We start from the raw sequence: 19757 nt of genomic DNA, 5'->3' as shown, positions 1-19757 counted from the left end.
GTGAAATATGCGAACCATGTGGCGTATTCGGCGTGAGGAAGCTAGACATTTTTCGTGCGAACCAGGTGAAACTCTAGAACAACTCATGATTCTTGAAGGCAGGAGTTGACAGAAAACATTATTATCTTTTGTAGTTCCAGTCATCTTCAATGGCTGACTGCAACTTCCCATTTGACGAATTCTAGGGGTCCTAAACGTATGCCCAAAAGCCAAGCTTTCTTTTTTCTTGTTTTGATATTGTAAGTGCAACGTTTCCGTAAACCGCCCTCGATCAGATACAAAAAGGGTTCAGAACTTTATTACATCCATGAATCGAAGAAAGCCAGATGACTCTAGTTACTTTTCCTTCTGAACAGTACAAGGCTCCACATAGAGTTTTCCTAAAATTTAGCAGCTCAAATAACTGAGAGACATGTACAATGGTACATTGCCATCTTCAATCATACAGGGCGCAAGATAATAACAGGGAAATGCTCCATACAAAACGAACTAGAACTTCCATCTACCTGACGGGATTTCACACCGAGAGGGAGTAAATCCATTCTGCAATCATCATGATCTCTCTTCCCAATTCTGCTATCCATCCAGTCAGAAACTATTGAAGAAGTTTTGATCAGTCATACATTGTCAGAATAAATGCTGTTAAGTCGAAAGGCCGACATGAACCTTCTAGGCTTATACCTCTGCGGGACATTCTCAACTGGAAGCTACAGAGCAACCTGCGGACCTCTCATGCTAATGTTTAAACTGTTTGTCATTGTCCGTCTCCCGATTCCAGCATTCCCCTTTTGCATCATGGCAACGAATTCACCATAATCGATTCTTCCATCCTTAATAGCAGATGAAACAGAAACTTTTGAGGATCATAGTGAGAGGGCAAGTTTGAATGACATTTCAAAAGTCCGGCCACAAACATCCTTATACAGATATGCCAGTGCACAAACAAATGTGTGGGCACAGGTGTTGCTTGTAGTATATTATATCTTATGTCTTGAGATATCCCGATGAAATAGGTAAGTGTTATATGCCACACATGGTAAGGAGGAACCTCATCAACCAGCACATCATAATCTTTCCAAACAAAACGACATTTTATCTATAGGAAACACAAGCTCAAACTCATCTTTATGAGTAGATGCATCATATAGCAAATAGGGTAAAAATTTAGTATACTTATCGTCTCTATGACAGCTATCTTTGCTCGTGCTCAAGGGGCATTCTTGTATGGCTATCAGACAACTAACATTCCAACAACAAATACTAGATCCATTTCACTACTAAAAAAGAAAGCTCGATATTGGTCATATTTTCATGGACTTACATTATCTTGATCAACTTCTCTGATGATATCTTCAATGAAAACATCAGTCATATTATGCTCGGCGCAAGCTTGCTGGAGCTCATCGACCGTAATATAACCACTTCCATCCTTGTCAAAGTACTGAAAGGCTGCAATTAGGTGCTCTTCGCGTTCAAATTTGTTAAGGTGAATCGTTGCAGCTATGAATTCGCCATAGTCTATTGTTCCGCTGTTGTCCACATCAGCCTGAAGAATGAAATTAGACATCACTCTAAGATGGCCGAATATATGCATCAGATAGACTAATTATCAGGTTGGTTGAGTCGATGTTCGACATGATAGTGTAAAGAAACTAAACATGATATACTTTAAGGACTGCTTGGAAAAGGTTGACTGAGGATGACAATTTAAAGACTCAGTCTTAGGTAAAAACAAAAGAACCTAAGAGCAATATACTTACAGCATCCATGAGATCACGTATCTCCGTGTCCTTCATCGTGGAACCATATCTTCGCAAGCCAGCTTTAAGTTCATCGAAGGTGATTGCTCCACTGTTATCAGTATCCATCGCTTTAAACATTTCTTTCAAACCAGCAATCTCCTCTTCGGAGAGACTTTCAGCAATTACCTGGTGAGACCAGCACGAGCAATAGAGTTTGTCACAATTAAACCCCATTTTCATAATCCACAGAGGACTTGGTGCAGATCAAATAACATGTAAGTTTTGTACAGTTAAATCAGAGTGTCCGAATTTGCAGGAATCTTAAAATAGATAACAAGATGAAAAGGGGACTTGCAAACTTTTGGATGAAAAGGGGACTTGCACTTTGAATTTGAAATTTATGTAATTCCAACAAGAATAACGATTTGAAATCCGCCATAAAGCACAAGTTCATACAAGAAATGTGAAGAACGCAACACAATCTAGCACTCATGATAAAGAAACAGCTCCCCAATAAAGTGCGCCGTATGTCAATCAAAGCGAGAGAAATTAATAGAAAGGTGTCACATATTTACCCGTAGAGCCATCTTCTTTAACTTATTCATTGCAGAGAAATGTTTGAGCCGAGATAGAACTGCTGGATCTAGTGCTCTATCAGGGGCAACTCCATTCTCGCATATCCATGGATGGCCTGAAAATCATTTTCTTCAGACTCCTAAACAAAATATAGCCTCAAACAACAGAAAGACCCTTCTCAGTCGTTACAATTAAAAGTTAAAAATTTATAATTCCTTCATGATAAAGAAGAAGAAAAGAGAGGAAGGAAGAAATGGTAATTTTATTGGCCCCACTAAGTTGAAAATAATGCAACTGACAGTGAAAAGGTAGGCAAATTGCACTGTGAAACATAGATATTCAGTTCCATTAGATTGGGAAGCGTCAATTTTTTTTATCCCAGATGAAGCAAGAAAACCTGTGTTTATAGTGCCTGAGCACCATTTTAGCACTGACGAATTCATACGGGTGCTAAGAGCATTTTTTTAAGTAAACAGTACGAGTGATGTTGAGAAACAATGTTTGGCTCCTTGAGACAATGCATTCCATAAGAGTATGTTTAGATGATTGAGAACCAGCTAAAGGAACTGAGCATACATAATACTTCATGAGCTGTCAAGCGATTTGATGGTCGACAGCATAGCATCTTCCTGATCAGGTCCTTTGCACTGTCAGATATTAGGGGCCATGGATCTGAGTCGAAGTCGATGTGTCCCTTCAGCACAGCATCGAAGATTCCCTGCTGTGTTTCTACGATAGAGAATGTATCTACTTATTAGCTTCTGGCATAATGAAGAACTACAAGATTTTTTGTCACAAACAAGGATTACCTGCCCAAAATGGAGGCACACCGCTCAACAGGATGTACAATATTACACCCGCTGTCCAAACATCTGCTGCTGGCCCATAATGCTTTAGAAGTACCTCAGGGGCAACATAATATGGACTTCCAACCACATCAGTGAATATTTGCCCTGAAGTAGAGAGCATGAGTGAAGTTTTTCTGATACCGCATGAAAAGGGTAAACAAACACAGTAACACTTGTCAATTGCATGAAATGCCATGTTCTATTAAATAATTTTACTTGGCCAGATTTGATGGGGATGGACTCTACTTTCGTCGGTGCATTTGTGCTTCTAACTTGTGCAAGAATAATCACAAAGCTTCATATTGAACGAGTGGTTCTCTTGCAAGTCATCTGCTATATTTGGATGACAAATTTCACTGATTCGACTCCAGTCAATGCCAACAAGATGCAAACAGCCACAGAAAGGAACGGCTCAAATGCTCGAGTAAATGTGCAAAATTATGATTGCTTCGATGCTGGAGGTGAAATTGGAGAGAGATAGCATCTTGTTGTTTAATGTGCCTGACTTGAGTTAATGTGTAATAGAAAACCTGGGCCAAACAAGGTCCTATCTATACCTGGTTTGAAGAAAATGGAGAGTCCAAAGTCGATGGCTTTGAGAGAGAAATCGTCGTCCTTGTTGAGCAGCAGAAAATTTTCAGGCTTCAGGTCCCTATGCATTACTCCGAGTGAATGACAAGCCTCAACGACGCCGACAATGATTTTCGTTAGCTCAGCGGCCTTCCTCTCACTATAATGCCCCCTCTGGATAATCCGGTCAAACAGCTCACCGCCAGAGCAGAGCTCCATAACGATGTGGACGTACAATGGATCCTCGTACGCACCCTTAATCATGACGATATTCTTTTGACCAGCCAAATGGTGCATTATCTGGATCTCCCTCCTAACATCCTCCACATCCTCCCTAGCGATCAACTTCCGCTTTGTGATTGACTTGCACGCATAGTCAATACCCGTGGCGATCTCAGTACATAAGTAAGTAGTCCCGAATTGACCCTGCCCCAACTTTCGACCTAGCGTGTAGAGGTCCCGGATGTTAGCGGTTTTATGGCCTAATACATAATAAGCCTGGTTATCAGCGCTCCTCCTCATGACGATATCTTTCTTACTAGGACTAACGAGCGGTAAATTATCGTTACTTCTGCTATCTTTCTTCTCGTCGAACTCTGGCGCCACGAGCTGCTGAGAGGTCAAGCAAGACAGCGAGTGACAAGAATTGGACCGATCAGATGGCGGGTTCCTCCCGGGATCGGTGGAATTCTCTAGGGGCTGATCGTAGCCCTGAAAGTATTTCTCATGGAGAGATCCTTGGCATGCGTTGCCCATAAAAGCAAAAACCTATCACGATCCCTTCGCAGCTTTTACCTCATCCAAATAGGTCTCATCAATCACACAGCTGCAGAGGGGTTACGGAAAAAACAAGAAACAAAGACAAAATTTTGAGCTAAACCCAGATTAGATGCCTCAAACTTGAATAGCATGCCACGTATTAACAGGCAATATCTTGCAAGATTCGAAGATTTCCATGACAAATCAAAGCTTTTGGCTACATTTGTTTAGAGCTGGAAATTTTACGAGGACAAACAAGAACAGGGTAAAGATAGATCAAACAGAGCTTCATATATCTATACACAGATGGTTCCTGCCTCTGCAAAATCTGGGAAAGACGAATGTTGCATAAAGCATCACACGTAGAGACGTGCGTACATCAACATGCAGCGGGGAGAGAGAGAGAGAGAGGGAGGGACCTGGTACAGAAGTGCGTAGGAATTGAAGGCGACGAAAAGGGTTGACGAAACTTTGTGTCCGAGACAAAGATGGAGATCACGTTGCCACGAAAGAAGAGGAAAAGGAGATGGTGAGGACGACGACGATGACGAAACTCTGTTTTGTTGGAGACAGTTTCTCCGTTATTTTTGGGTGCCTGTCGTGTTCCATCCGTGGTCATTTTGTTGACCGCTGGTCAAGGGAAAAAAGCAAAGGACATTGTTCTCCCTCGTATCATGCGGCTCTACGAGTTTCTTCTCTCTCGTCCATTGTTCTCTCCATCGTCATTCTTCTTCTTCTTCTTCTTTTTTGTTGCGAAATGAAGAAAAATCGAAGCAGCCTCTACTTGGTCGGACCATTTCTTACGTAGACCAGGATCTACTGCATCAAGTCCATGGATGACGGTCGACCTCGCACGTGGGACCCACAAAATCAAATGCGGAGATCGACCCGATCCGATGGATATTTGGTCTAGGGAAGAGTTTCTCCGACTCCAAACACCTAACCACGCGTCCGGAAGTAATTGTCCGAAGCTATGTCCTATAGAAACTTTCAAACATTGTGCCCTCATGAGGAGGTGGGATTGGGATGCGAATGTCGTCCCAAACTTGTCCCTAACCTGTCATGTGGTTGTTGACACCTAATTTTTACCTATCTATTTTAGGTTAATCACATATAAAACTAGGTTAATTTTTTACCCTAAACAAAAATATTTTCATTAAATTACATAACATATAGACATTAGGTACACTTGCATTAACAGGATCTATCGGGCATATTTTTCTTGTTTAAAAAGAAGAAAATCCGGGTCGGTCCGACCCGATTTGAGTGGACTAGATCAGACCGGCCCGGTTTGATTTCCTTTCTCGCGTGGGCCGGCCCAGCCCGTTTCCCCCCTTTGGCCCGGCCCGCGCTGTTCATCTTCCCCTCCACCGTTTCTCTGCAGCGAGAAGCGGAGGGGGCGGCGCAGGTACGACGAAAAGGGCAGGAGCGCGCCGCAGCAGAAGGAGCGTCGCGCGGCATCGAAGGGGGAGATGTCGGGTAGGGGTGTCAGTGGGCCGGTTCGGATCGGGTTTTCATGATACCCGATCCGACTCGAAACACCTGACATGTCAACTTGACCCGACCCGAAACAAGACCCGAACAGAATATTGTCAAGTGATCGAGACGGGTCGGGTCGAGTCAGTTCGGGTCGGGTTCCGTGTTTCAAACAATAAATTAGCAGTAGTGGTTCGTCCCCAAATCTTTGCCACATCGTCGCCATGCTCTCGTGCTCCCAGTGCTCCCTCCGGCGTCCGCCGGCTTCGGATCGATCGAAGAAATCGAATCTAAGATCATGAAGGCAGGAGGCGCCGCATCACTTCCGACGACGAGGAGAGGCGGTCAAGCTCGTCCATCATGACGGCGAGGTCGTCGTCGATGCAGTGGGAGATGAGGGCGTTGAGGTCGGAGTCGGGGAGCTGGTACTTGAGGGCGAAGCGGGGCGCGACGGCGAGGGTGGGGAAGAGGGGGGAGGCGGCCGCAGAGGCGTGGTCGACGGTGACGATGCGGGTCTCGCCGCCGTGGTAGAAGAGGGACTTGGAGTGGGGGCGTGGGGCCACGCCTACGCTGTAGCTGCACATGAGGCGGAGCTTCGAGGAGGCGGAGGGTTGCGGCGGCGGCGGCTCCATCGTGGCGGAGAGAGAAGTGGAAGAGAGATTGCAAAAGAGATCGCAGAAGAGGCAAGAGAGGGAGAGAGATGTGGAAGAGAGATGTAAGGTTTCTTGTTTGGGTTTTTTTGTTTGGGTTGGGTTTAGGTATCCAAGCCTAATAATTTAAAATAATACCTAAATATTTTTATTATTACCTAAACAAATTAAGACACAACCTAGTCCACTACGAAAATTTCTTGTTCGGGTCGGGTCGGGTCGGGTCGGGTCGTGTTTGGACGGGTTCTTTTGACACCCCTAATGTCAGGTATGTACATCTGTGGTCTTAAAGAGAAAAGGAGAGACCGAGAGAGAAAACAAGGGAGGAACCGAGAGTGGAACGGGAGAGAAAAGGAATAAAAGAGAGGGACAGTCCTTTTGGGGGAAGGGATTTTCTTGGCCTCTTGGGGGGGTGGTTTCTCCTTCTCGGGGACTTCCCGCAGTCCCTCTCATAGATCGCCCGACCAGCCACTCTCAAGGTTGCCGTCCGTCCGACGATCTCTGGCCGGCTCCCTCGCGACCTCTCTCTCGATCGATCGATCGATCTGTGGCATTTCCGATGGAGGTGGGGCGTTCTCAGTAGGTTGAAGAAGACATATTGAATGAGCAAAAGGAAGGAGGGGATAGGGAGTGTTGTCTTGAGGGGGATTGCGAGATAGAGGGATGGAGAGTTGCAGAGGAGGCTCTCTCTCTCTCTGGACCACCGATATTCATTCACACGGATTGGTAGAGATTCCGAGAGAGAGACAGAGAGAGGGAGCGGATTTTCTGAGAGAACGCGCTCTTTCTCATCGTGCTCGATTCCGCAACGGTGGAGTTTGAGGGAGGCGAATTCCGTGCGAAGTTCGTCTGAAAGTGTTCATGGCCGCGGCTCCTCGGTGCTCTTGAGCCGCTTGCTTCTCGCTCTGTTTTCCTTCGGCTTTCCCGGCGACGAGAACTGGGAAGCGCTAGATCCCGTCTAGAAACTTCCGTCGCTAGTTGCGAGTCCCATTCGTGGACGGTCGTGAGAGTTTCAATCTCGAAATCGAGTATCCACGACGGCCTAGAAGATATTATTGATAAACCAGGTAACATCATTTTTCCTCTTTCTCGACGGGTGACCGAATCTCTTTTGTGTAATTTGCGAGTAACTCGTTTGAGGTTGAGGCTGAACTGAATGATGTGCAAAGGCTTGCGATATTAATACTAATTTTAAGTGAGATTGCGGTTCGGATTTCTCAGCCAAAAGTCCCATTCTTCTTTGTTGCACATATGGCGTTTGACAAAATACCTCAAAGGTGCAACTGAAAAAACTGTCGATGCTATCATCAGATTCTGAAGCGTGTGAATCCGGATCGCTTGTTTCGGTTGTTTTTTTAGCATATAAACCTGATTCCGTTTCACGTCTTCTTATTACCAAATCTGAATCCTTTCTTTTGTCCTGTTGCCGCTGTTTTCTTTGATTTGCCACATTCTCTGCATCAACTGGTCTTCTCATGGCGGCTATCGGCGAGAAGCAACCGGAGGCATGTCACTCGATCGCGGATGTTTCAACAGGATTTGTAGCCAGGTTAATTTACATTAGTTTTCACGCTTGATTGCCTTGCATGCGTAGAATAGTGATTTGGCTGAGGGAAGTGGTCGTCGGGAACGGCCTGCCGACGAGTAAGATAGCAGGTCGGAGTAGCCGGACAATGGCGAAGGTGAGTTCGTGGTGATGATTGCCGGCGTTGGCCGGTGAGCGCCGGTGGTTGGAGAAAGATTGCTCCGGCAATGGAGGATGAAGGTCTTGGTGAAGAGCTCTCGGTGAGCTCATGGGGGGAAGAAAAACAGAGATAGAATAGAAAAAGGGGAATTAAAAAATTGGAAAAGAGATATTTAAAGGGGAGCCCCAGGCGGGTCAAATAGTCGGGTCAGCTAGCCGGGCAGATCGGGTGAGGGGATCCAGTTCGGAATTATTATTTTATTAATAAAATAATTATAATATAAAAAAATTCCAAAAAAATTCCAAAAAAATTCGAAAATGTTTAAAAAAACCAAAAAATATTAAAAAGTCTGAAAAACATTAAAAAACATTAAAAAAATTTCAGAAAACTTAAAATATATATAAATAATAAATAATAATATCGAAAAATTCCAAAAAATCCAGGAAATTAGCAATTATGCTCAGAAATCATTTTTTGGCTTAATTTCACTAGATATTAGTGTTTATCTCTTTCTAAACTTAGTTTTAAAAGCTTAGAAAAAATTGAGAAAACCTTTAAAAAAATTTCCCAAGAATTCGAACAAGTCGTTAGGGCTTTACTTTAGGGCTTTTGATTGCCTTTTCTTTTTTAGAGACGATGTTAGGTCGCTGGTTGTTTATTTTCTTTATGATTATTTGGTTGCGCACTCTTAATATATTGGTTGTTATTTTCCATTTTTATTATGGTTAGGACGAGGTTTGGGCTTCTCGATAGGCTGCCCTGGTGCGTTAGTTAGCGAGCGATCAAGTTTAGGTACCGAAAGGATACTAGTTAGATCGCTAGTGTAATCAAGTCCCCAATCCTCAAAATTTCTGATTTTTGCACGTATCGAGACGACACTCCCGCGTCTCGATTAGGATTTCTAGCCAACTCTTGATTATGGATAGTGGCAACTCCAATTGAATGCTTAATTTAGATAATTCCCGTCGCATGAGGTATGAGGCTTGGAAGTGCCTCGGTCCTTGGATTAATGAACCATTTGGATTGTCCTTCAAACGAATCAATCAATGTTGGACAAATACCTCTTGACCTAACCAATCAATTTTTTATCCCCTGATCGGGACGAGTAAGTCGCGACAGTGATTTTAATATAGGATCTCAAATCCACGCATCAAAGTAGTCCGATACTCGCAATATGTAATAGCATTTTTATTAAAGCAGTCAAATTATTCAAACCTTGCAATCCTAAAATAGAAGATTGAGAATAAATTTAAGATAAGTGATCATTAAAATAGAAAATTTTAACAATTCTAAAATGAGAACCCATACTTGAAATGGTGGCCCTTACTGATTATAACTAAAATTATATATAAGTAAACCTAAATTTTTTAATAGGGTAGCCTTGCAAATGATTTATTGAGTTGAGGGTTCGAAATTACATATCAAGTAAATTTCAAAACTATCACAAACCCTACTAGGGTTAGAATAGTTATGTATATTTACTAAAATTACCCAAGGAGTACAAAGGAAAACGCGACATTTAGGTCGTTTATACATATCAGATCAACCCCATACCTGTCTCAATCCATATAGGATTTTCAGCAATTGACCCAAACCTAACCCGCTTCCCCTCGGAACGATTGAGTACAAGATTATATTTATCTACCTACACACTTATGACGCTTTATCCTAAGTATAAAAATGTCATAAAATGTGGTATTTTCACTTTATAATTTTATTACATTTCGTCATTAATCAAATGAGGGAATGCAAATCGTATAAAAAAACACTCGCACCAAACAACGTAGGTAAAGAGTTGGATAGGTCCAGATTATCTATAACTTTGGACAGGCCTTCATTGACATTTTGACTTGCGGGTCGGGACCTTATGTTTACATCTCAGAAAACCCCTCTCTTTCTCTACAAAATTGGATCTTCGTGTGCAATTAATGCTATATAAAGGTGCAAAACTTTGAAAATCTTTTGATATTATTATAACGATTTTGATAGGTTGTTTAGTTCTCTGTAAACTTATCTGGTGTGCAATCAACGGGTTGATAGAATTATGAAGCTACAAGTATTTGCAAGACCAAGAAGCCCCCATTGGACCTCAAATTAAGAAAAGGCAGTAATTTTTTTTCCATTTCTTAGGAGGATCAGCAAATTGTATTTCTTTTAAAGATTAAACTGTGATGAGACCATATATATAATAGGGGTGAACATGATCTAGGTGGTCGCTTGAAATCAAGAACCAAGCCGGCAGGCTGGTTCCTGAAAACCCGAAATGAAGTGCCAAAGCAACCTTACCTTGGAACTGGCCCGAAACCAACGCAACCCTTTTTTTTTGCCACCAATTCTCTATTTAAATTAACTTGTAATTCGCAATTCTAGCTTTTTTTGGAGAACTAGCCTCTCTATCCTTCAATCGAATAGTAAGCTTACATGATAAATAACGCCACACAATATAGTCATTACATATTCATAACACAACATACAGGGGAGGAAGGGAAAATAAACATCACAATCCATACAAGTACAATACCAAAAAGGGGAAGATGATCTTGTAATGTAGTTCTTCCCTTCTTACCCCAAAAACAAAAATTGGCTACTCAAATGAGCGAGGAACAATCCCATAAGTAACTAATGTGAGGATAAAGTCTGCAAATTGAGTAAGTGCAGAAAAAAAATGGCAACTTGAGAAGGGGAGATAACTTGTGTGGCAAGAAAACAAGGGTGTTCAAAAACCTGTTTTCTAGCCTCTCTATATGTGCTCAGACTTCGCTTGTTCATACAACATTAGAAATGTGTCCACATGACCATTGAGCGGAGCAAGCAGCCGTTACAACTACGTGAATAAAGCTCCGACAATCGGTATAGCAAAACCATTTGAGCCTTTAAGATTTTCGGAATAAGTGGGTAATTGTGGATTGATCTGAGACGGGGAGAAGAAAGCTGTACAGTGAAGGCTAGACTTCGTCTTTAATGAACTGCGGTGAATCTGGAAGTTTGGCAGAGGTAGATGAGCTTCCTCTAGTTTGGGAAAGAAACTGGTTGATTCAGGAGGCTGTTAGAACTCAACTTGATAAATTAGCTTCTGTTGGTTTTCTACGGATCTACGGAACATGCATAGTTAAATTAAATATAAACGCAGCGGAAAGATATAAACATACATGTATCTTCAAAGGTGTTGTTCGTGCGTTTCAATCAAAGATCGGAAGATCATAAGGGGTTAAACGGATTACCTCTTGTAGCGTGTCCAAAACGATTTCGGTTCAGATGTTATTCAATTCAAGCCCCACAATCGTCGGACCTCTAGTTCAAACACACCATCAATCGCACAACGAACGGAAGAAAGAACTTGCGGGTAATCACCACTATAATTGTGCTAGCAATCTCGTGGCGACAATTCTCCGCACTCTCGATTTTTAAGTCACGGCGCCGGAAGAGAGAAAACGTAATTTTTAACTCTCAAGAACACATAATATTGCATACGCTCATTTTCATCATCATGCAACTGTTGCCGATCGCGCTTTTTATATGTCCGATCAGCAACAGTTGCTGATCGCATGCACGATCAACAACCATTGCCGATCATGTGCAATGTGCACGCACAGTTGCTGATCGTGTGTCACGCACACGGTCAGCAACGGTTGCTGATTGTGTGTCACGCACACGGTCAGCAACGGTTGCTGAACGTGTGTCACGCACACGGTCAGCAACGGTTGCTGACCGTGTGCATGAGCCATTTTTTTTTAAAATTAACCTCACACGATGGGCAACAGTTGCTAATCATGTGATGCACTTTTAATTAATTTAATACATAAAACTGGACGACCAACATATGTGTATTTCGTGAGCATCGTATGCACACACGCTCATGACAAAACTTAAATTAAATTAAATCACATTTAATTTCATTTCATTCCTACTCAATTCGATGGCAAACATATTTGTAATATTGTCTCTTCCGTACAACGTCATCCTAAATTTGTTATGATGTGTGATATCCCTAGGTCATCACTGAGCTAGTAGTAAAACTTGCACTAACACATTAGTACTCACAAGAGAATTGATTGTCCCGATCAACCTCTAAGTCCTACAAGTCATGATTGACATCTAGCAATATGTCATGGCTACCCAGACGATGTGAATGCTTTAAGAACATATGAATCTGTCAGCTTTGGTTACAGTGTAATTCAATCCCTCTGCCTTATTATATCCCGATCGAACAAAGACCATGGAATATTTGTCGAGCCACCAATTCGATCATATGCACAAACCTAATTGACATGCATTTTATATGAGACATGAATAGTTTATTCACGGTTACAACCTCGGCCGAGGATTTCAATGTAGGGTTAAGATTAGATTGCGTAGAACATCATTATTGTACTTTGCATATAACAAGGAGACAGATTCCATTTTGCGCACACGTCAAGACCAGAGCATGAACAATTAGACATTGACAATGCTAAAAGCTTCCATGTTGCTAATCGTTCTATGCATGTCACGTTCAATGAACTTGTCTGGTATAAGCACCTGTATTTTAATTCAGGCATCACAGTACCCAATGACTCGTGACTCATTATTCCCTTAAGTGTCCAATACTTAATAGTGAAGGAACACACCGGTTTCAACAGAATCATTAATATCCACTTAATGATCCATCTACCGGGAACAATTTAAAGATTCAATTTAACTGTGAACCTGTCACACATATTCTTAACATCTCAAGAATAGGTCCAATCACAACTGATCTTATGGAATTATTCATATATTTAAATAATTGGACAAATGAATGGAAAATTTCAAATCAGTACCCAAAGTTGGGTCATTTTATCAAAAAAGGATCCAAAGTGGACATAGTGTCAAATAAAGGCCTGAAGTGCCTAATCAGTCTCAAATAAGAGCCTGAAGTGCCCAATGAGTCTCAAGTAGGGGCCTGAGTTCGCCGGCCAGTCAAATGCTCACCGGCTAGCAAGCACGCCACTGTTCCGGCGATCGGAATAAGGGCAATTTCGTCTTTTACTTTTTAAATTGTTTTTGTTTCTTTTTTTCCTTTTTTTGTTTTTTTTCTTTTCCTTTTCCTTTTATTCTTCTTTTTTCTTCCTCTTTTCCCTCCACCGGCCATAGCCGGTGGAGATTGCCGGCGTCAGGCAGAGGCTACCCTTGCCGGCGTCGGGCGAGGGTTGCTCTCGCCAAATCTGGCGAGGGTGGCCCTCGCCCGCCCAACCCAAGCTAGGGCAACCCTCGCCCGACGCCCTGGGTTGCCCTCGCTTGGGCTGGGCGGGTGAGGGCCACCCTCGCTAGATCCGGCAAGAGCAACCCTCGTCCTCGCCGACGTTGAGCGAGGGCTGCCTTCACTTGGGCTGGGCTGGGCAACCGAGGGTCGACCCTCGCCAGATCCAGCAAGGGCGAAGGTTGCTCTCGCCGGATCTGGCAAGGGTCGCCCTCGCTCGCCCAGCCCAGGCGAGGCGACCCTCACCCGACACCGGCGAGGGCAACCCTCACCCGACCCTGGGTTGCTCTCACCTGGGCTGGTCGGGCGAGGGCTGCCCTCGCCAGATCCAGCGAGGGCGAGGGTTGCTCTCGCCGGATTTGGCGCCCTCGTCGGATCTGGCGAGGGTCGACCCTCAACCGCCCAGCCCAGGCGAAGGCGGCCCTCGCCCGAGGTCGACAACCTCCACCAACCCCGGCTATAGCCGACGGAGGGAAAAGAGGAAAAGAAAAAATAATAATTTAAAAAATAAAAGATGAAATTTCTCTTATTCCGATTGCCGGAACAATGACATGCTTGCCGACCGGTGAGCATTTGACCGGCCGGCGAACCCAGACCCTTACTTGAGACTCATTGGGTACTTCGAGCCCCTATTTGAAACCGATTGGGCACTTCATGCCCTTATTTGACACTATATCCACTTTGGATCCTTTTTTGAGAAAATGATCCCACTTTGGATACTGATTTGAAATTTTCCCACAAATGAATACGTCCTTGCCATTAAATAAATGATGAAATTGATAGTACAACTTAAATCCCTAACATGTAACCATTACATGATAACTTTAGGGCATACATCTAACAATCTTCTTCTTCTAGGCGACTGCGACTCCCTCCACTGGTAGGCCTGAGAAATTGGAACAGAATAAATAATCAAATGCTGTCTTCAACAAGAAAGCAGAAATATAGACTCTAAACACAGAAATCCCCATATAGTAAAAAGCAAGCCTTTTGCGACGAGGGAATTGACTATAATGAGGGTGTTCATCAGCGTATCGAACAATCCACGACAGCAGAGAAAAACTTATACGGTCTACCATCTGGAAAAGGGTATAAGTTGTCCCAGCAACTGAACCGAGGTTATATCTTTATTGCGTCCAATATCTTCTACACGACAACAGAGAAAAACTTGTAAGGTCTACCATCTGGAAAAGGGTATAAGTTGTCCCAGCAACTGAACCGAGGTTATATCTTTATTGCGTCCAATATCTTCCATAAAAATTTGAATTTCATTTACCAATTACTTTCTATTATCACATGTTTCGTCCTCCATTTTCGTTCTTCGTTTTTTTCAGATGAATCCCAAGATACTAGCAAAGTTATTCAGTGGATTTTCAGTAAAATGTGAAAATGCCACGCCTTAGAGGGATGATCAAGTCAATGCTTTGTTTAACTAAATAGACCAAATTAACAACAAATTGCACCTCACTTTACCACGATCAAACTGAGATTCCCACAATTTAATGCTAGAAAATTTCGGTATTTAATTAGACGTTTCCAGCAAAAGCATATAGCATGGATCCTGCAAGTGATGATGTTTAACTAGATGCATCAAGTCAATATCAGATAGAGCTAAAGACGCAGAAAAATGAGCACATTGCGCATCATAGAATCAGTTAATTCAAATACTTCTCATTGGGGAAAAGTGCCAAAAAAGTCCTAAACATTTTGCATCAGTGCCAATTTAGTCCTAAACCTTTTTTTTTATGTCAATTCAGTCCTAAACCTTTTGCATTTGTGCCAATTTAGTCCTAAACCTTTTTTTGGTGTCAATTAAGTCCTAAACCTTTTAAATTGATGCCAATTCAGTCCTAAACCTTTTGTTTTTGTGTCAATTTAGTCCTTCCAGTCAATTTTGACCGGAATTCGCCGAACCGGCGACCGGCCAGAGGAAGGAGGGAGAGAACCAAAAAAAAAAGTGGAAAAAAAAAGAAGAAAAAAGGAAAAAAATAAAAATTCAAAAAATATTAAAATATTATTAAAGTTGTCCACGTCGGCGCCGGTGACCGGCCGGCAGGCGTCCACATCGGCAAATTCCGATCAAAATTGGCCGGAAGGACTAAATTGGCACAAAAACAAAAAGTTTAGGACTGAATTGACACCAATTTAAAAGGTTTAGGACTTAATTGGCACTAAAAAAAGGTTTAGGACTAAATTGGTACCAATGCAAAAGGTTTAGGACTAAATTGGCATCAAAAAAAGGTTTAGAACTAAATTGGCACTAATGCAAAAGGTTTAGGACTTTTTTGGCAATTTTCCCCTTCTCATTGGTTAGCATTAAGTCAATAAAGCAATGAATCATTAGCAACTTCTTGACGAAATGGAAAGGCAAAGTATACTTACAGTCCGCTTAGCACTTTAATCGTGTCGTACATGAACCACTGCAACGTAACAACAGGTCCCACGATCATGATACGAACAGGAAGGCTTCTTCTAAACATATTGACAAAGCCAATATCCTTCACTGCCTAAGACAAAAAAAAGAAAAGTTGGAAATCTTAAAATTCATCACTCCAGAGTACAGAGAAACAACGAGCAACAAACTAAAGCTTCACAGGACAGATACCTGTAAGACATTTTTGGCTTTTCTGTTGTAGAGAGATGCAACGATGTTGTCAGCGGGGTTGGAAATCACAGTACCAACAGCACCGGCTGCATAACCCGCCAAACAAGTGACGCCAAGCTGTTGGGCTCTTGAGCACTCCTCTCTCCTTTTGAGAACTTGCCGATACATCAGATCCACTGAATGCTCAAATGTGGAGAACATTACCATAGAGACTGTGCCACGGAAAAGCAATGAGAACGAGCTTGACCAAGAAGAAATTAAAACAGACAGCATAACACTGCAAACCTATCCGTGCATTTCCGATAAGCGGAATGGCATAGAAGGAGTTGACAAACTCAAGGTGTAACCGCATAATTAATGTCTTAATTAGGCGCCACTAACTACGCTTCTGTTTCTAGGGAACCGCAAGATCACTCAGCACTAAAGTGGCAGAAGTGTAACTTCTTTAATTCATTACCAAGAAAAATTGCATCACATGCCTAATATAGTAATACATCTTGCATGAGGATTATATAAAGAAAACCCTTATCCGGAAACTTAAATCTACTATTCTGACATGTTACAAAGAGAGAGAGATTCAGTTAGCCCTCCTCCAAGACCTAACATGTCAAGTATACCTTTCTATGTCAGAAGGCTGTTCATAAACATGAAAAACAGATCAAGCGAACTAACAAGCATCAATCAGAAATTTTTTTTTTTTTTTTGGCATCAATCAGAAATTATCTGCAGCTACATGGAGATAAAACCAAGGAAATGGATGGGGCAGAGTGCATAAAACAGGCATCGCTACATCCAATATGAATATGAGCTACCAAGGAATGATATGGAAGGGCCAATGACCATCAGACTTTAATCAACATTTCAGCCTATAGATACAAGCAACTAGTATGAGAATCATAGTATTCACAGCGATAGTGTTTAGTCGTCCTCGTAGTCTAACAATTGGCGCTTATGAAAGTTTGTTTTGACATCAAAAGACCATGTGACCACTACAATCTACTAAACACAAGAAAAATGAAAGTGGCCGTCATGCCAATGAGCTTACACGGAAGGTTACGGCCCCAGAGCGGAAGTATCCCACGGTAGAAGCTGCAGTAAAATATAAACTTCAAACACAATTGATTTATTTTAAAAAGAAAAGCAAGATCAAAGTTTCGTTACCATACCCAGAGAGACCTTCTGTCCTGTACAGTTTTGGAATCCCCTCAACTAAGCCCTTTGCAAAGCCGGGCTGCGTTTGGACACGAACCTTGACAGCTTCAAAGGGACTTAGAGCCACGTCTGCGAACACTTGAGCAGAAGCGCTGCTTAGAAAGAATATGAGACTCCTGTTGTGGTCAACCAGCATATCAGAGTAACGTTTCTTGAAGTACTCATAGAGACCGAATTTGCAGCCGCCCTGGATGCCATATCCAAACAACTTGCTGGACCAACCTCTCCAGAGATAAGAAGGCCCTTGCTCTCTCCAGAGAACCGATAATCCCGACGCCATGCCGTTATATTTAATCGGATTAACCTGGAGCATATTAATTAACTTTGGCTATCAGATGGGAAGTCATAGAGTTCGGAGGAAAACGAGTTTTCCGTTCACCTCCATGCCTGTCTATTGAAAATTGACATGTCTTTTTGGCACAAGTATATAAGAAAGATTGGTCATCTTAGCCAAATCTGGGGTTGCTATGCAATTCTTTGTTTACTCCAGGCAATTCGACTCTATCACCTATCTGCTACTTTCTCCTCGTTTTCTAAAACACCAAGAGTATGAGTAAGTAAATTAAGAGAGCCAATTGGCACCAGAGAGATACTGGTAAAATGCCTTTGGTGATCACATGGCTGACCTCACAATGCACTACTAAGATTCAATTAACTTGAGGTTTTCCTTTTCATTTCTCCATGATGGAAAGAGCATGGATATGAGAGATGACACTATCCCATTCCCATTGGTACAGCAGAAGAATTTAGACCTTACTCTGTCACGGTATTGGTACAGTGTGAAATCCTTTGACTTTGCATTAAGCGACAAACTCGGACGAAAATTGTACCTTCCATAGATTTTACACCCTATCACACACAGAATGAAAGTCCGCCCTCCCCCCTTTTCATGTAACCTACGCGGACACGCACGCACAAGAGAAAACAACAAAAAACGAGGATCATGCAATCCATGTGCAGTGGAGCATAGGAAAGAGAGAGGCGAATAGAGTCGCGTCAGCAATAAAGCACAAAGGAAAAGGACGAGCAATTGGTTCGCAATGCAATCAATATTGGTTCAGAATCAGAAGGTACACACAAGCACAACATCGTTGCAAAGCTACAGGAATGCTGACATTTGGAGACGGCACTAGTACAAATTAATCAAGCAAAGTTTCACGTCGAGCTTATTTGGGTACAACACAGCAAGAACCAAACTGTGCAACCACGAAACCAACGCAAACGAACAAATCAGAGCATGCCCATCTGGGTTTTGATCCTTCGATATTCTTTCTTCGGGGTTAATAACTCGAGAACTGACCTGCATGTTCACTTTCAAGACATCAAGAGGCGTGACCGCGAGATGGGCAGTACCAGCACTCAGCATACCCCCAGCGGTGCAGATGCCGTAGTACCCAGGTGAGAACTCCTCAAAGAGCCTCCCTTCGACCCCTCTCATTCCTCTCCCTTCCCTTCTTGCCTATTCCGATCCATCCTTCACATTTGGAACCGGAGGAATAATTAAGAAGGGGACCCGAAGGAGACCCGACAAAGGAGCGGAGGAATATGTGGGGAAGGATGTTGGCGTTACGCACTCCACAAGTGGGAGCATGAACACGTGTCCACGTCAGCGTGGTCCCGGGCCACTCAGGAAGCGCCACGTGGTCCACGTGATTCGCGTGGCCCACATGGCGCTCGTGGGGGCGTCTCGGGAGAAAGCCGCCCACTTCACGTGGACCACGTGGCGCTTGTGGGGGCGTCTCGGGAGAAAGCCGCCCACTATTTTCTCCCAAAAAAAAAAAAACAAGATAATTTCCATCCCCTTTCCTAGCCTGGACGCTGGCCCTACGCCACATCTCTCTGCGCTCTGCAATTCTCTCTCCTCTCTATCCTTTCCTGTCCTGTCCTTTCCTTTCCTCATCAGAAGACGACGAAGGAGAAAAGCAAATATCTTTCCTCTCCAGCGTCTCCGTCTCTCTCTCTCTCTCTCTCTCTCCAGCAAACACGCCTTTCAAATTTTGAATCTCTTTTTCGGTTCTCAGATTTTGCTTCTCCCCTCGTTTCTGCTCCGGCGTTCGTCAAGCGGCCGTTCCCCCCGCCGTCGCCGACGAAGCACATTAAGGCCGCCCCCCTCGCGCGCCCGAAAGGGAGTGAGGCAGAGGCCGAGGGGCCGGTGACCAATAAACAGGCCACAGAAAATCTGCAATTTGCACATCACTTTTGGAAAAGCTAAGCACCATGTATTGGTATACCACCTATTCGAGACAGACTCCTGCTTTTAAAACATTTAAAACATTCAGAGATTTCATCAAGCAAACATTTCCAGAAGGGAGACTTAGCTTGCATTTCACATTCACTCTTTCAAGCAATCATTCTCAAGAAGCCAGTGTTCTTCACCTAATCAGATTTACCAAATAGGGACCATGCAGTTTCCAAT

General features: G+C 43.0%; 2 protein-coding genes across 4 annotated transcripts; both read right to left on the bottom strand.

Annotated features, from left to right (window-relative positions):
- Window positions 1-274: 274 nt before the first annotated feature.
- Window positions 275-5107, bottom strand: LOC115681550 (calcium-dependent protein kinase 26). Of its 2 annotated transcripts, none has more exons than XM_030605519.2 (8): window positions 3724-5107; window positions 3128-3271; window positions 2895-3047; window positions 2318-2433; window positions 1761-1928; window positions 1322-1546; window positions 682-830; window positions 275-595 (listed from the first exon to the last, which is right to left on the bottom strand). In XM_030605519.2, exons 1-7 carry the CDS (start codon window positions 4490-4492, stop codon window positions 708-710), a joined length of 1698 nt encoding a protein of 565 aa, XP_030461379.1. In that variant the 5' UTR covers window positions 4493-5107; the 3' UTR covers window positions 275-595; window positions 682-707. The 2 variants fall into 2 exon arrangements, with proteins under 2 accessions (XP_030461379.1, XP_030461380.1); XM_030605520.2 differs by having other exon boundaries at window positions 275-830; window positions 3724-4562; window positions 4915-5107.
- Window positions 5108-14265: 9158 nt separating this feature from the next.
- Window positions 14266-18837, bottom strand: LOC115681551 (mitochondrial phosphate carrier protein 1, mitochondrial). 2 transcript variants are annotated; one of them, XM_030605522.2, is made up of 6 exons: window positions 18642-18836; window positions 17296-17645; window positions 17175-17218; window positions 16130-16341; window positions 15907-16031; window positions 14266-14410 (listed from the first exon to the last, which is right to left on the bottom strand). In XM_030605522.2, exons 1-6 carry the CDS (start codon window positions 18777-18779, stop codon window positions 14362-14364), a joined length of 918 nt encoding a protein of 305 aa, XP_030461382.2. In that variant the 5' UTR covers window positions 18780-18836; the 3' UTR covers window positions 14266-14361. The 2 variants fall into 2 exon arrangements, with proteins under 2 accessions (XP_030461382.2, XP_056162373.1); XM_056306398.1 differs by lacking the exon at window positions 14266-14410 and having other exon boundaries at window positions 15907-16027; window positions 18642-18837.
- Window positions 18838-19757: the final 920 nt, after the last annotated feature.

The sequence above is a fragment of the Syzygium oleosum genome, unplaced genomic scaffold, assembly GCF_021117445.2.
Source record: "Syzygium oleosum isolate NSW1041296 unplaced genomic scaffold, Sole_v2.1 Sole_v2.02, whole genome shotgun sequence".
Taxonomy (NCBI): Eukaryota; Viridiplantae; Streptophyta; class Magnoliopsida; order Myrtales; family Myrtaceae; genus Syzygium; species Syzygium oleosum.
The sequence above is the reverse complement of the archived record's forward strand: the minus strand, read 5'-3'. Positions and strand labels throughout refer to the sequence as shown.